Source organism: Littorina saxatilis, linkage group LG2, assembly GCF_037325665.1.
Source record: "Littorina saxatilis isolate snail1 linkage group LG2, US_GU_Lsax_2.0, whole genome shotgun sequence".
NCBI lineage: Eukaryota > Metazoa > Mollusca > Gastropoda > Littorinimorpha > Littorinidae > Littorina > Littorina saxatilis.
This window is the reverse complement of record NC_090246.1, coordinates 21,947,637-21,964,843: the sequence shown is the minus strand read 5'-3', so window position 1 is coordinate 21,964,843 and position 17,207 is coordinate 21,947,637. Positions and strand designations below refer to the sequence as shown.

The 17,207-nt window shown below is 48.6% G+C and overlaps 1 protein-coding gene across 2 annotated transcripts in view; it reads left to right on the top strand.

Annotated features, from left to right (window-relative positions):
- The window catches only part of LOC138958479 (dehydrogenase/reductase SDR family member 11-like), a 19,968-nt gene extending 3,322 nt beyond the window's left edge, over positions 1–16,646 (top strand). For both annotated transcript variants that reach the window (XM_070329642.1, XM_070329641.1), the window contains exons 3-10: positions 516–676; positions 2,617–2,767; positions 3,687–3,896; positions 4,736–4,830; positions 6,332–6,461; positions 6,802–6,891; positions 14,560–14,625; positions 15,857–16,646. In XM_070329642.1, coding sequence (XP_070185743.1) covers positions 516–676; positions 2,617–2,767; positions 3,687–3,896; positions 4,736–4,830; positions 6,332–6,461; positions 6,802–6,891; positions 14,560–14,625; positions 15,857–15,898 — 945 coding nt within the window. In that variant the 3' untranslated portion in view covers positions 15,899–16,646. The remainder of the gene's footprint in view (positions 1–515; positions 677–2,616; positions 2,768–3,686; positions 3,897–4,735; positions 4,831–6,331; positions 6,462–6,801; positions 6,892–14,559; positions 14,626–15,856) is intronic.
- The last annotated feature ends 561 nt before the right edge of the window (positions 16,647–17,207 follow it).

Sequence of the window (17,207 nt, the reverse complement as noted above, 5' to 3'; positions counted from 1 at the left end):
CCCCCCCCCCCCCCCCCCCCCCCCCCCCCCCCCCCCCCCCCTCCTTACAATACCTCACACACAACACACACATACAGAGCGGCGCACAAATGCATACACGCACACACAGACATTTGGCAGGGAATACAAAATTTCTTCCTTGTTAGTGATGTTTCTTATAAGCAATATATAGGTGTCTGGTGAGTTTGACTATATTGTCCCCTGATTGTCTGGGAACCACACTGCGGGTGTGTAGAAAAACTGAAAGTTGGCATTACAACAGTTTAGTTTCTTTTCTGACAGGTAATAATGCCGGGGAAAAATAGTCTGAACCAAGGAAGAATCATAACCATTGCATGGTATTGGGGGCTTTAAGATTTGTTCAGGCAGTGTTGTTACAACATGTTTGCACCCATCCACTTCCAAACTTACTGAAAACCCACAGTGTTTGTGCGAGAGAGTGTGTGTGTGTAGGCTAGAGAGAGAGAGAGGAAACAAAGACACTGTCAGTTATGGGTAACTTTAATTTCTTGCAGGCTGCCTACCGGAGCTATAATGTACCTGTCAAAAATAAAAGGAAACAAGAGAAGCCGGGGGCTGACGAGTTTGTTGAGTCAATGCAACAGATGGAGACGTTCACCTTCCCAATAGAGGGATCCAACCCAGAAGCTCCACCCAAGAAAATGAAAGTCACTGTGTATGCACAAATTTTACTACAATTACCGTACTTTCCGGGTCATAAGGCGCGACTTTTTTCCTCGAGTTCGACCCCTGCGTCTTGTATAACGAAGCGCCTAATCCGTGTATGAAATACGAAAAAAATCAAAGAGACCGCTTGAGTACCAGTCAAACAACTTGTGATAATGCATGTTTCAGCTACTAGGTACTGCCCTGCCTTTGATCTGGCCGCACACACAGATTTCCACTCTGTTAAACTCGGTCACTGACCCCGATGCAGGAAGTGTTTCCTCTCTCAGATATGACAGGGGAACCACCTCTCATGGCAAAAACTGGGTCATTGACCCCTGGGAAGAAGGTCGTGTCTTTTAACAAGGCCACCCAGCTATCACAATGCCTTTGATCTGGCCGCACACACAGAGCACACATATTTTCACTCAGTTAAAGTCGGTCACTGACCGGTCACTGACCCCGATGCAGGAAGTGTTTCCTCTCTCAGATATGACAGGGGAACCACCTCTCATGGCAAAAACTGGGTCATTTTGGTGCGCCCTATCGGCCCCCTGCGTCCAATGGGTGACTGGATTACAATTTTTTTTTTTTAAAGAAGGGCCGGGGTGCGTCTTAGCCTAACGAAGCGCCTTGTCACCCGGAAAGTACGGTAAAACTCATTAATTTCTCAGATATGAATGTGGTTTTGAAATACATTTTTGCAAGGTGAGAGTTTGTCTGAGTGTTACGGTATGTGCATGTTTGTCTGTGTATTTGTGGGAATGTGCAGGTCATGCCTTTGAGTTATGTGAATTTAAATGACCTTTTTGGTAATACAGTGGTGCATGCTATGTGAGGCCCTGATGACTGTTGCTCCTTTCTCTTTTAACTTGACTCAAGTACACCTGTCATGACAGGCCACCTGCACCTGCAATGTATGGATACTTTTTGCTGGTCCCAATGGTGTCCTTCCACCGCAGGTCCTAACACATGTACATGTCCTGTAGTATATAGTCTTGAGTCGAGCGTTTGAAAATGGCTGAGCCTGAAGGCGGGCGTAACTTACACCTCTTGGTATCAGCCTGCCTTAGAGATGAGGACGACAGTTGGCCAGATGGCTAGAATAGCGCGCTGCATTTTCCTGCATAGAACTAAGACGCGTCTGCCCCGACGGTGCCTGAGCTAAACACTGGCGGGCACTGCTCACAGCCCGGCACACGGTACTGTAAACATTCCCCGTCCCTTCACCTCTCTCGCCACCATCCGCCCTACCCTTGGTCTCATGCCTGTATAGAGGCCCAGACTTTTTCAGTGAGGCCAAATTTAGGACACTCTTGGCAGAACCCTGTCAATCATAACCATTTACAACAGAAGGGGACAGCCTGTTCTGATAGCATCTCTGTTTTGTTGAGTGAGCAATGATTGAAGTGGAGATATCATAAAACATTGGAAATTTAACCCCCTGATTTTGGCTCATCACTTTTTACATTTATATCGATCCAAAAAAGATTTCATCTTATTCTTTATCATTTTCTGATTCAAAAAACATATAGATATGTTATTGTTGGATTAAAAACAGGCACAGAAAGTTAAAAAGAATGGGGAAAGGGCGCTTTTCTGCTAAGCGCAAACGCAACTGCACTATTCTGGCTTGTCAATTTCAGAGCGTTTTCCACGTGAAAAGTGTTAGTGATTTACTTGCCGCTGGGGATTGACGAATCTATAATTTCTTGGTGGAAAAAGGCAGTGCGTTAAGTTTTATTCTGTGAGTTGGACAGATGGATTAAAATGTAGTAATATCGCCTTACGCGACTTGTCTTTGTTGAGCAACAAAGAATTTTAAATACATTTGGTGAGTGGTAAATGTATGCATTTTGCTTCCGCTTTGTGTCAGTGTGTCTGCGCTGATTGCTCCTGAACAGTGATAGTTTATTCACAGTACAGCACTCATGGTTTCTCTCTTTACAGGAAAAAGCCGCGGCCAGGTATGGATCGTTGGGTGGGTCGCGTGGCTCTGGTCACAGGGGCATCTTCAGGAATCGGCCACAGTGTTGCAAAGGCACTGGTCACACTGGGAATGAAAGTGGTGGGCTGTGCTCGGACTGTGGAACCAATTCAGGTGAGTCAGGTTGTGTGTGTATAAACTTCTAACAGAAACTCTGAAGAGATGCTGTAATATCTCATTGTCGGATTTTTGTGAAAGTTCACCTAAATACAACAATTGAAAGGCATACTTAAAAGCCCTGTGCAATTTTTGAAACGGGAAAACGGTTTGTATCCCATTTTCACTAAATTTATAAGAAAGACATAATCAGGGGAAATTTCAGCAAACTAACAAGTTTAAGATATGACAAAGCCAAGCCTTGTGCACTTGGTGAACATTTTGTTGCTGCCATTTTTGTTTTTCATTCTAAATACACAAAAAAATCTCATTACAACTCGGATACAGAGATATACTGAAAAAGAGAAACTGAAAATTCATATGCACGGTTGCATGTGGCGATGCCAGAAGTTACAATTCCAGCAATTTTAAAAACATTCTGCCAGGCATTGTGGCAGAAGAAAATAAAAGTCTGAACCAAGGTAGAGCGATATTCATCACATAGCAAAAGTGGCTCCATACAATTTTCAGTGTGTCATTACCCCACAAGCACTGATGCCTGCGTAAGCTTGTCAAAATATGTTTCTCAAAAGTCAACATCTCACCACTTCTTCTTCTTCTTCATTCATGCGTCAAAGTCTCAATCCCAGGGATGCCTTAAAGCTGGACATCCGATGAAGGTGGTTAGCCATCCCCAAGAGCTTGGCTTTGAAGTTGTTCCTTTAAGTCTGGAAATGGGTACCTGACCCTATTTAGGGCCGGGGAAGGCAAAAGCAGCGAGGGAGAGGAGATGGGCACCGCCCTCATAAAGCTTGACTAAGAAAAGTTAAGATCTCTAACATCTCTCTCCCCTACGACCAGATAGTTACGGGACTACCTTTACCTTTTTTCTTTTACCTTTAAGTCTGGCGACCGTGTGATTTTCTTCCTTTTGCAGGTGCTGGCCCGAGAGATGCAGAACCAGCAGGGTAGCCTGACCGCAATACGCTGTGACATCAGCAAGGAGGCCGAGGTGAAGAACCTGTTCCAGACCATCTGTAAGCACAAGAAGCTGGGGACAATCCACGTCATTGTCAACAGCGCTGGGTTGGCCCACGAAGCTCCTCTGCTCAGCGGCGACACTTCTCAGTGGAGGAGCATGCTTGATGTGAGCATCTGGTTTGCTTTGTTCTGTGTGGTGACATTTGTTGAATAGTAGAATGCTTAGAAAAGTGTGGAAAAAAAAGTTTGTAAAAAATAAAAACAATTATGGATTACCTCACCGGCATCTTGCAAGCAAGTTTCATTCACGATTCTAAGATAAGTTTATTATTTGTATCATAAGTGTTTGTGTACTTAAAATACCACTGGGTCGACGTACTATTATAGTGAGTATTTCTACGCACATACCCTCCCAGAGGGGAGGCTCATGGCGTTTACAATATGCCGTGTGAGATGGAATTTTTTACACAATATATCACGCATTCACATCGGCCAGTAAATCTCAAGCGTGTTAGGCGAGTATATACTTTTCACGGCCTATTATTCTAAGTCACACGGGTATTTGGTGGACATTTTTATGTATGTCTATACAATTTTGCCAGGAAAGACCCTTTTGTCAATCGTGGGATTTTTAACGTGCACACCACAATGTAGTGTACACGGGACCTCGGTTTTTCGTCTCATCCGAAAGACTAGTACATGTAATGTTTTGTTTTGTCATTAATCAAACATTCTAATAACCTACAATTCTTTATTTTTTTTATTTAGAAAAGTGTGGTTTATCAAACAATAGAGAGGTGGGCACATGAAGACATGCTTGTAGATACCAGTCCTGAAAGAGGTTTGATATTCACTCACTGGAGCGAATGATACACATTGTGGTAAGTGATAATAAAGACTTTATTTTAGTGACAGTCCTTCTCTCTAGTCCTCTGGCTGCATGAGCTTCTCCTTGCATTAACAAAAAAAAGTATCAACTTGGACTTCCCTGTTAACTGTGTGCAGGTGAATATCCTTGGCACTCTGACGTGCACCAGGGAGGCAGTGAATCTGATGGAAGAGCAAGGGGTGGATGACGGACACATATTCTTGCTCAACAGGTAAACAGAACTGAACACTTTTTTTTTTTTAAGTATAATTATGTATGTATAGGTCGTAACTTAGTGTTTTGGAGTTTGCTTTTTGGCATTGTATAATTTTGGATATTTTTGGGAGGGCCTAGGATAGTTGTTTTATATTCACTGTATTAATTGGGATTTTACGTGTGGGTGTGTGTGTGTGTATGTCCGTTTTGATATTCTACATCACCGTGAGCTCTGGTGAGAAGGGGAGATTAATAAGTGTTCATTATTATTATTATTATTAAAACTTAAAGGAAACTGAATAGCTGTGGAAAGACAGAAGTGGAGATTTTGGGAGTGTTTGTGTGTGTGTGTGGGGGGGGGGGGGGTAAGGACTAGTGGGGTAAAAGGAAGAAGCATAATGGAAGACTGTTGGAAGGGAGAAGTGGAGGGGGGGGGGGGTAAGGACTAGTGGGGTAAAAGGAAGAAGCATAATGGAAGACTGTTGGAAGGGAGAAGTGGAGGGGGGGGGGGGGGGGGTAAGGACTAGTGGGGTAAAAGGAAGAAGCATAATGGAAGACTGTTGGAAGGGAGAAGTGGAGGGGGGGGGGGGGGGGTAAGGACTAGTGGGGTAAAAGGAAGAAGCATAATGGAAGACTGTTGGAAGGGAGAAGTGGAGGGGGGGGGGGGGGGGTAAGGACTAGTGGGGTAAAAGGAAGAAGCATAATGGAAGACTGTTGGAAGGGAGAAGTGGAGGGGGGGGGGGGGGGGTAAGGACTAGTGGGGTAAAAGGAAGAAGCATAATGGAAGACTGTTGGAAGGGAGAAGTGGAGGGGGGGGGGGGGGGGGGTAAGGACTAGTGGGGTAAAAGGAAGAAGCATAATGGAAGACTGTTGGAAGGGAGAAGTGGAGGGGGGGGGGGGGGGGGGGGGTAAGGACTAGTGGGGTAAAAGGAAGAAGCATAATGGAAGACTGTTGGAAGGGAGAAGTGGAGGGGGGGGGGGGGGGTAAGGACTAGTGGGGTAAAAGGAAGAAGCATAATGGAAGACTGTTGGAAGGGAGAAGTGGAGGGGGGGGGGGGGTAAGGACTAGTGGGGTAAAAGGAAGAAGCATAATGGAAGACTGTTGGAAGGGAGAAGTGGAGGGGGGGGGGGGGTAAGGACTAGTGGGGTAAAAGGAAGAAGCATAATGGAAGACTGTTGGAAGGGAGAAGTGGAGGGGGGGGGGGGGGGGGGTAAGGACTAGTGGGGTAAAAGGAAGAAGCATAATGGAAGACTGTTGGAAGGGAGAAGTGGAGGGGTGGGAAAGAGAGAAGATGTAAGGGTGTCAGATCAGATGGAGGCCTTGTTCAAGTTCATGAAGTTGATGAATACAAAAGCTGTTTGTACACTGTCACTGTACTGCTGATGATATGAAGAAGTGAAGATGCTACAGATCACCGTTAGTAAAGTTAGATCACACTGGTACTGGGAGACATTTCTTGGAGTATATATCTGATTAACATTTCATCACTGCTTAATGATTTTATTTGTTTCCTCAGCATGTCTGGGCACAGGGTGTTGGCCAACAAAAACATTCACTTTTACGGATCCACCAAGTACATGATCACTGCTCTGACAGAGGGGATCCGCAATGAACTGAGGGAGAAAAAGACACAAACCAGGGTCACTGTGAGGCTTTTACATTTTGTAGACGTGAATGACTTGAGTGTGTATGTTATTCAGCTCATTATTGTGTGCTTTTGCTTTATTTTGGGCAAGCAGTCTTGTCTTATTCAGAAGGAATTTGAGCATTTGGAGGTTTTCCGGAAATAGCGGTGTGGTAGAGTAAGAGCCCATTTTACTGGAGCAAGCTTTTCAAAGCAAGGCAAAGCAACTAGAATGCTGCTGACCAGCTTTTACCTGCCATCGTAACAAATAACTAACTCTGATATGCATGTTATGCAGTCTGGAGGTTGGGGGGGGGGGGGGTTAACTTTTGTAACCACTAGTGTCACCTTTATCGTTGCAGGCCATAAGCCCGGCAGTTGTGGAGACAAACTTCTTCGGCAGAATGTACAATGATACCGACAGAGCACAGGAGTTTCTCTCCTCTGCCAAGGTAAGCGATTGCTTGACAAATGCTGCCAGTGGTGGCAACAAGTATTGTCTTTTTCAGATGCAGGATAATTTCTCACTCACCTGAACCACAAGGAATGGCTAAACTGTGCAGAGGAGAAGTTCAGTTTGATTAAAGTCACTTTTAACCTGAGTGTTTGCTTTGTCAATATAACACTTACCTCGACAGTACTATTCTTGCACATTATCTATTATAGGCCGAAAAAATTGGACAAAACGCTGCGTGGGTACAATTATCTCCCATAACCATGCGCCACCGTGGATCCCAAGCACTGTCTGAGTGCTTCCCCCTTACAGGATGTAGGTGGCGCGTCCTCTTTCTTTTTTCGCGCGTGACAGTAGGCTGTGTTTCTGCTGCGCTCCCGGATTATTTTGGATTCTAGAGTCTTCTTTTCTGTGTGGATTACCACCTGTTGGATTTTTGTGTGTTATTCCACTTCTGGCTTGAGGCTACGTTGTTTTTCTTCCAACTTGTGCCTCCGTTGTTGTGTGGCGGACTCGGCGTGCCTACCGTCCTACTTCGTGGTGACCGGTCGTCTGCTTCTCGTTTCGCCTCATTCACTTGAGTATTGACCTAATTTTCTTTGAATTTTGTTAATTCTCGATTTTTTAAGGGTACGTACAGGGCGAGGTAGGATGTCTCGTCTTGTTTTGGGCTCTGGTTCTACGGAACCAGAGTCTGCCGGGGGCAACCCTTCTCCGGGCGCACAGCGTCATGTTTTGCGCACGGACAGGGGGACCTTTCGGCGCTCCGACTCTCCCTCCCCAAACGCTTTGCGTTTGCGGCGAGGGAGGGCGGAGAAAGCCTGTTTGAGCAAGCTCAATGCGAGCTTGCTCAAACAGGCTGGGCTTGAACCTGGGACTTCGGGCGGGGCTGCGCCGTCGAAGGTTCGGGGAAGGTCGAGGGGAAAGAAAAAGCGTCTTTCTCCTTCTCCTTCCGTGGAACACGCTTCCCCCCCTTCGACGCCGTTGTCCGGCCCTCAGTCTCAGGCTTCAGCTCCTCCCGGTTTCAAGCCTGGGGGGAAGGTTTCCTTCTCCTCCCTGGCTCGAATCCGGGGGCGGGTCGATTCCCAACCCTCTTTGGGGGTTGGTGAATCTGATCTAGGGGCTACGGGAGAGACTCAGGTTTCGACTTCTTTCTTTTCCGGTGCCTCTCCTGTGCCCTCCTCGGTTTCCACCGCTGTGGAAGCCAGGAGGGACACGGGTCCTCCTCTGAACTCCCTCGCTGGGTCGTCTACTGCTGTTTCGACAGTAGTCTCGGACTCATGGGGGGGGAGATCGGAGGAGATGACGGGGTCTATGAATTCCCTCCCCGCTGGGGTTGGGATGCGAATTGACCCCGTTCAGGGCGGTCCTGTGGGGGCAGGGGTTTCAGGCATCGTGCCTACGACCACTGCTACTACGGTTCCCTCTGACGTCCGTGTGACTGGTGGCTGTCCCTCTATGAAACGCTCCGGCCGACTAGTTACTGGACGTGGAGGTGTTCGACAGAACGTGGTACTTCTGTCGAATGGTCAGGGCGACGGGAACATTGTTTCTGTTGCTCAGACCGACACCTCCGACCGGACCGTCTTGACCCCACGCCATTCCTTAGCGTCTGGTGTTCGGGTGACGGATGGTCCGGACCAAGGGTCCGGAACGGTCCAGGCTTACGGGTCGGGATCGAACCGGACCCACGGGTCCCGACTGGACTTGACCTCCGGGTTTGGTCCGGACGGGACCCATGGTACGGGACCGTACCGGACCTTAGGGTCCGGTGCGGGACAGTACCTCTGGCCCTTGCCGGACCCCCGGACCTACGGGTCCGGATGGTACGGTACGGGACCAGTGGTCCGGTCGGGACCGGACCACCCGACCACCTCTGTTGGTCCGGGTGGTCTGGCACCGAACCGGAACACACCGGACCACCGGACCTACGGGTCCGGATGGTACGGTACGGGACCAGTGGTCCGGTCGGGACCGGACCACCCGACCACCTCTGTTGGTCCGGGTGGTCTGGCACCGAACCGGAACACACCGGACCACCGGACCTACGGGTCCGGATGGTACGGTGTTTCCACGTCCGGACCGAACCACCCGAACACTTTTGTGGGTACGGATGGTTCTGTGCCGAACGGGACCTCCGGATGGTACGGGACCGGACCGGACCACCGGACCGGACCGGACCACCGGAACACCGGACCACTCGACCGGACCGGACCGGACCACCGGAACACCGGACCACCCGACCGGACCGGATCGGCACCCCCGACCGGACCGGACCATTTCTTTTCTGATCAGACCCGATGGGTCCCTGTTCAGTCTATAAATGGCGGGGGTTCGTTGGCTGGACTGACCCAACAGTCGCAGGGTTTTTGTTGTTCTCTCCCTTCGGCTGCTGGAGACGTTTCGTCTTTGGGGCAGGGGTCTTCGCGGCCTCTTGCTTCAGTGGGCGTTTCGTCACAGTCTACTTCATCACTTTCGGCTCCTCCCCCTCAAGCTTCCTACACTCCTGCTGTTGAGGAGTTGTCGGGAAGTGAAGAGGAGAGTGAGTCAGAGGACGATGGGGAGGAGGATCAGGGTCGCCCTGAGGTTAACACTGATCCTCTACCCTTGCCGGTTTCTGATGGAACTTCCGAAGCTATGCTTCGTACTTTCCAACAGTACATGACAGACATCACGCGGCGTCTTGACGCCACGGATGCCTCTCTTAAGCGTCTGTCGTCTAGTGTTCCCAACCCTTCGGTTGACACACAGGACGTGGAGTCTGAGGACGAGAGGCAGGAGGCTCTCCCTCGCACAGCTAGAAGGACGTTTGAACAGTTTCAGGACGTCCTTCCCTCCGACGCCCTCTCGTCCTTGGAGTCCGCTTCGGCCCGGGCGCGGGAGGCACACGCCGCGTCTGCCGGCGGCTCGTTTTATGAACGATCCGGCCGCCAGCAATTCGCGTTCCACCCTAGTCTTAGTGCCACGGTGGAAGCGGCAGCACATCGCCTGAGGAGTACAGATTCACGTGCAAACGCGACCTATGTTCCTCGGGAGGACGCGGATTCAGTGCCGTGCTTTCCTTCGGGAGGCGCACCTCCACTGTTTCCTCGTGTCCAATCTGTTTCGTCCCTCCCTTTTCCCTTTGACTCTCGAACTCTCCCTTTCCAGACTTCGAGTGTTCAGGGTGGGGCTGACGGTGATGTGTTCGTTGGGGAGGTGCCTTCGGTCAAGAAGGTGGAACTGAGCTCTGCTTCGTTCCACAATCTTGAGGCCACCGTTTCTTCCATTGTCGAGGCCCAATCACAGGCCTTGACATGGATGAGCACGCTGTCCACACTGTTGGACCCTCCCGATCGGGCAGAGTCCGATTCCACTCGGGTCCTTGACACGGTTCGAGTGGATCGGGCTTTGCATGCCGTGCGATCGTGCGTGACGACTGCGGCAGAATTGGCCATTGGAACACGGGTCCACTTGTTGGCCCTGTTCCGTGATCATTTTCTGGCTACTTCTTTAGTGCCTCCGGATATGAGGAAGAGTCTGAGGAACACGTTTCCTCAGCCTTCTTCCCTTTTTCATCCGGGCACTGTCCGTTCTGTGGTGGAGTCCACACGCCAGAGGAACACTGATTCTCTGATGGTTGGCCTCGCTGCTTCGGCGACGTCGGCGGGGAGTAAGAGAAGTGCTACAGTCACCTCCAGCTCCCAGCCTCAGAAGAAGAAGAAGAAGAAGCCAGTTTCACTGCCTCCTTCTTCCTCCTCTCAGGCGCCTGTCGCGTTCCCCCCTGCGGCCCCGGCTTCTCGTGCTCCCAAGCGCAAGAAGAAGGGTGCTCAGACAGGTAAGGGTAAGCAGCACCACCAGGGGGGTGGTCGCAAGCCTGCGCCTGCCCGCCAGCAGAATTTTCAGTGAGTCCCGGCCCTACGTTGACGCCCCCTCAAGTTGCCCCTCTTTCGTCCGTCGGTTCCCTTTTTCGGGCCCGCGACATGTGGGGCAGACTGGTCTCCAACCAGTTTATCTTGAGGGTGGTGGGGTCGGGGTTTTCTCTACCGCTGTCGTCACAACCTCCATTGTCCGCTCTACCTTTGACGTTCCCCCCTCCTCGAGACCCTGCCAGATGGCAGGCTCTTCAAGACGAGGTGAACTCGTTGGTCGAGAAGAAGGCTGTCTACCCCCTTTCTCAGCCTTCTCCGGGGTTCTACTCCCGCCTGTTCACCGTCCCCAAAAAGGACGGCAGGTTCAGGCCGGTGTTGGACCTCTCCACCTTGAACTTGTACCTTCGCAGGTGCAAGTTCAAGATGGAAACCCCTTCGTCGGTCCGGTTGGCCATCCGGCCAAACGATTGGGCCACGTCTGTGGACCTCCAGGATGCTTACTTCCACATCCTGGTGGCCCCGGGGTACCGACATCTGCTCCGGTTTGTTTGGGAGGGCACAGTGTTCGAGTTTCGGGCCCTCCCATTCGGCCTGTCCTTGGCCCCGCTGATTTTTACAAAGGTGGTCAAGGAGCTGGCGGCGTTGGTCAGAGCTCAGGGTGTGCGTCTGCGTCAATATTTGGACGATTGGCTCACCCTGGCCCAGTCTCGCGATCAATGCCTCCAACACACCCGGCAGGTCCTGGAACGGACCCATGCTTTGGGGTTCCAGATACAGTGGCACAAGTCAGACCTCGTGCCAGCCCAGCAGTTTTGCTACTTGGGGATGGCGTTCGACACAGTGCTTTACACTGTGTCTCCCTCCCCGGACAGAATCCTCTCCCTGAGGCGAAAGATCCTCTCCATTCAGGCTTGCCGCGCTGTTCCTCACAGGCGGCTGGCGGAACTGTTGGGTTCCATGGAGTCTGTCGCTCTGCTGCTGCCCCTTGCAAGGCTACACAAACGTCCCCTGCAACGGGCAGTAGCAGATCGGACTTCCAGGCCTCTCGATTACACCGAGTTGGTCCAGATCGGGCCTTGGTTTCACGAGGCTGTAGTCCAATGGCTGGACCCGATCTGGCTCAACTCTGCGGTGCCTATCCAACCGAGACGGCCGTCTCTCTTCCTGTACACCGACGCTTCTACGCGGGGTTGGGGGGCCCACCTGGACCTGCACGAGGCCCAGGGGGTCTGGACCCAGGAGGAGTCCCTCCTACACATCAACTTTCTAGAGTTGGAGGCGGTTCGTCGGGCTCTGCTGGAGTTTCGCCTCCTGATTCGGGATCAGGATGTGTTGGTCCACGGGGACAACACCACATGCCTAGCTTACCTTCGCCACCAGGGGGGCACCAATTCTCGGTCCCTCTCCCTGTTAGCGGAGGAGATTCTGCTCTGGTGCCAGACCAATCAGGTCCGGATGTCAGTCCAATTCGTTCCGGGGAAACTGAACGCCCTGGCCGACATTCTCAGTCGGGGCGATCAGGTTCTCCCCACAGAATGGACCATCGCTCACAACGTTCTACGGCGTCTGTGGGCAAGGTGGGACCGTCCTCTGATCGATCTGTTCGCAACTCGATTCAGCGCTCGGCTTCCCAGGTACGTCAGCCCCTTTCGAGACACGAATGCGTTCCACGTGGACGCATTCACTCTCTCGTGGAGGCTCCTCGATGCTTACGCCTATCCCCCGACATCTCTGATTCCGAGGGTACTGGCAAAGTATCTGCAGGAACGGCCAAGACTGATTTTGGTCGCGCCTTACTGGCCAACAGCTCCGTGGTTTCCAGATCTTCGCGGTCTCACCCACGTAGACCCTCTACCTCTGAATCTGGACGGGGGAAGTCTGCTCCAGCCTCGATCAGGCCTCCCTCATCCACGTCCAGAGAGTCTGTGCTTGACCGCATGGCTCTTGTGCGCTCCAAACTGCTTGCACTAGGATTGCACAAGAGTTCAGTAGAGTTTTCCTTGAACGCTAAGAGGCGATCAACTAATCAGCTCTATGACTTACGCTGGAGAGCTTGGGCCTCCTTCGCCTTGTCCAAGGGGATAAAGCCGCTTTATCCCTCAACACAGGACTTGGCCAACTTCCTGGTGGAAGTGTATCAAAAGAAGAGTCTTTCTTCTAAGACTCTTCTTGGATACAAATCTGCCATCACTTCCACGATTGCGGCTGCTACTGGTCGCAGACCTGAACACTTGATCAGTTCCTCCCTCATTGCTAATGTCCTTTCGGGTATTAGCAATGCAGCGGTGTCTAAACCTCGGGTTTCATTTCCCAAGTGGGATGTCTTCCTGGTTCTCAAACTCCTGCGTAGCAAGGAGTTTGAACCCCTGGCAGGCATTAGTATCAAGTTCCTGACTTTTAAGACTGTGTTCCTCATCGCTTTAGCCACTTGCCGTAGACTCAGTGGTATTCAAGCTTTGAGTGGCCTGGAATTTGACATTGAGTTCACCACACATCAGGTGACGTTGGCTTTCCTACCAGACTTTCGAGCCAAGAATCAGAATGCCTCGGAGTTGTCCAAACCAGTAGTCATTCAAGCCTTGGCTCCCACTCTTGAACATGATGACCCTGATCGCTTCCTCTGCCCAGTACGTGCCCTTAGAGTGTACCTGGATAGAACACGTAGCTTTCGGTCTTCTAAGCGGTCACTGTTTGTCTCGCTTAATCCGAAGTACCAATCGGATATTTCTAGACAAACTTTAGCTCGTTGGCTGACCTTGCTTATCAAACAGGCTTATGTTCATGCTCAAGTGGATGTGGTCCCTGACATCAGGGCACACGAGATTCGGGCTATCGGCTCCTCGTTGGCGCACGTGCGGGGTGCCTCGCTCCAAAGCATAATGGCGGTCACGTTCTGGAAGACTCCAGCCACGTTTATTAACCACTATATGCGAGACTTTTCCAGTCTCAGGCTTGACCAGTCGTATGGCATTGCCAAAGCAGTGGTTGCCAGCATGGTCACGTCAGTCTAAGGTATTTTTCTTGGGTATATTTTCTTTTACAGTAGTACTGTTCGAAAATTGCCTGGGTATCTTAATCCTTGGATTTAAGTGATTTTGATTAAGGAGTTTAATACTCTACATATCACCCTCACACCACTCTGGTATTCTGTGCAAGAATAGTACTGTCGAGGTAAGTGTTATATTGACTGTAAGGCTTCTTTTTAAGCCTACTGTCTATATGATACTTACCGAGACAGTACTATTAGAGTTTCCCTCCCGCCTCCCCTCTTGATATGTTATGGGCTTTTTGAGGGTCTGCAGCTCATAAAGAAAGAGGACGCGCCACCTACATCCTGTAAGGGGGAAGCACTCAGACAGTGCTTGGGATCCACGGTGGCGCATGGTTATGGGAGATAATTGTACCCACGCAGCGTTTTGTCCAATTTTTTCGGCCTATAATAGATAATGTGCAAGAATAGTACTGTCTCGGTAAGTATCATATAGACAGTAGGCTTAAAAAGAAGCCTTACATTTTTTAGCATGTTCTGTGATGCTGCGGTTATTGCTTCCCTTTTCCCAACTGTGAAAACTGAAGGGCAAAATGTACTAAACCAAAAAACTAATTTGCAGGAAGAAAATAAATATTGTAGGCTTTTTGCTAATATTGTTTTACGGTAGTACTATTGTTGTTTTCAGTGTTCATGCCCATTTTTATGCTTATTTGTTTGTAAATTACTTAACTTAGCATTTAAAATACATTCTCATTATTTTGTCATACATTGATTTATTACCATAAAGTGACATTGTTCAGCTTCCTGCTGCTATTTCTTTCAGTTTCTGGAAGCCAAGGATGTAGCAGATGCTGTTATCTACGCGCTGACTGCACCCCCTCACGTGCAGGTGAGAGACAGTGGTTGTTACTGTGAGCACTGGGAGGAATGAAAGAGTATTAGTGGAGCTCAGAAATGTTAGGACTCTTGGTCTAGAACTAGCCACTAAAAAATTGATCATTGTCAGCTGAAAGCCCTTTTATGAAGGGGGCATGTACACAGTTAACTGCGCACAGCATACCATGTCTCACAATCCCCCCGCGGATTAGGGGGAAGAATTTACCCGATGCTCCCCAGCATGTCGTAAGTGGCGACTAACGGATTCTGTTTCTCCTTTTACCCTTGTTAAGTGTTTCTTGTATAGAATATAGTCAATGTTTGTAAAGATTTTAGTCAAGCAGTATGTAAGAAATGTTAAGTCCTTTGTACTGGAAACTTGCATTCTCCCAGTAAGGTCATATATTGTACTACGTTGCAAGCCCCTGGAGCAATTTTTTGATTAGTGCTTTTGTGAACAAGAAACAATTAACAAGTGGCTCTATCCCATCTCCCCCCTTTCACCGTCGCGATATAACCTTGAACGGTTGAAAACGACGTTAAACACCAAATAAAGAAAATGTCTCACAAATGCTCTTGCTGCCCTGTACCACTATACCACTCCTACTTAATTTGAAAGTGTGAGACATGGTTAGTAAGTGTGTTGAACACAAATTTTGAAAAAAAAAGTAACTTTTAAACCGCCATGTTGTTATTTCACCATTAAAAACAGACACTAAGATTATTGTCATCATCTGAACATTCTTTGAGTCAGAAAGCAGGTACATATTTTTATGAAAATAACGTTGGTTTTACCGATAAGGAAACATTTATATTTGCACAAGATTAACAGCAGTTGAAGCTGTTTCAACTAAAGGACATGAGCAATATCTTAGTCTTCTTCTGTCGCCCCCCCTTCTCTTCTTCCTCCACCCTGAGTGTCAATGCTCTTATGTAAAGGTGAAGAGTATTTCAGTTCGACTGGTTTGAAAGTACCTCTCAGGAACAACATTGAAGGTGTAATGTGAGACAAATCATATTTTCTTCATTATTTTGCCTTAGACGTTGTCCGTTACTATGCTTTTCATGTAGCATAATTTGTGTGTTACCAGTAGTAAAGAGACAAATCAGTGCTTCTATTGACAATAATGAATAGGAACACTCACTAGTTTTATTTGAGAGAGCCTCCTGGCTCCTGCTCCTGTATCTTGATCCATTTTGTGATGAAATCTGTTTCACTGAATCTTTTCATCGTTCTGTTTCAGGTGCACGATATTCTGATGAGAGCAACGGAGCAAGTGTCTTGAGAGTGAAGGTGCCAGGTGTGCTGCAATGTAGAGCCCTGCTCATCTATGAATGATACATAATGGATAGCAAGTCAGGGAAATTTATCTGTTTCAATAATAAAACAGAATCAAAGTACACGCACAACAGTGACTGTTTTGGTGCTGGGAAGGAATATTCACTTGTTGCAGTTCTATTTTTGCAAAGAAGAGAACAGTTTAACAGCAAAAATGCTTCCTTCTCTGCACACTATATTCCTTTCTGAGACTACATATGTCTTCATGAGCAGAACAGATTTTCTTTTATGCAGGAGTGTAATATTCAGTTAATGTTGTTAGTGTTTTTTTGTTTTGTATTTTTGCTTTGTATTTTTGTTTGTTTTTAAAGAAAAGGGCATTTTCAATTGCTTAAAACTTTCCTTCTGTGCATATTTGACTCCTGTCAGAGACTAGCATGTTCCTTAATGCGGGCAGCAGGGGTCTTTCGGAGCAATAGATGATTTTTGTATGGGTTGTGGGAGAGTGACCTTTTCTTGCAAAACATCTGCCAAACATTGGAGGGGCCAATCACTAGCGAGGGATGTGCGTGAAACACGTGGACGGGAGCATGTGTTTCCGACAGATACCATTTAAGACTACAACTGGATGTGTGTGTGTGAGTGCAGGACAGCATTTTAGACTTATGTATCTGAAGCAAGGGAAAACTTAGCAGTGTACATTATGTAAAAAGGATATTTTTGTGTGTGATTTATAAACTGTTGATTACATTGTGGCAATGTTTTTTGTGCATTTTAGTGTGTGTGTGTGTGTGTGTGTGTGTGTGTGTGTGTGTTTATCAGCTCAAAATATTAAAAACTTTTCCACCTGCTCCAACCTTTAACACTCCACCTCCTTGCATTTGTTGATACATGTACAGCAGAACACCTCCATTTTAAGACCTAACAAAAGCTGAGAAAATCAGGTCTCAAAAAGGAGGTACATGTAGTCTTGAAATGGAGGTAAAGTTAGACATTATCCCCGAGTACGCTAGTACAAGGGTCCAGCAGACTTTAATTGTGTGTCTGTGTGTGTGTCTCGACTTAACAGCTTATTGCTGGGAAACTACTGGGCGCAGTTCGTTCAAAAGTTGATACACTAACTTGATAATAGGCCCGATTGATCGTATTAAAACTTCATAATGTTACCTGGGACCTAAATGCGAAATAAACCACAAAAAAACGACTTGGCGGTGGGAGGAATTCGCGGTGCAACAGCCAGCCAGGCAGTCTGATAGAACGGTGCAAGGTCTCGGCAAACCAAGACTATGCCATACTCGTAGCAAAGCCGCCGAATG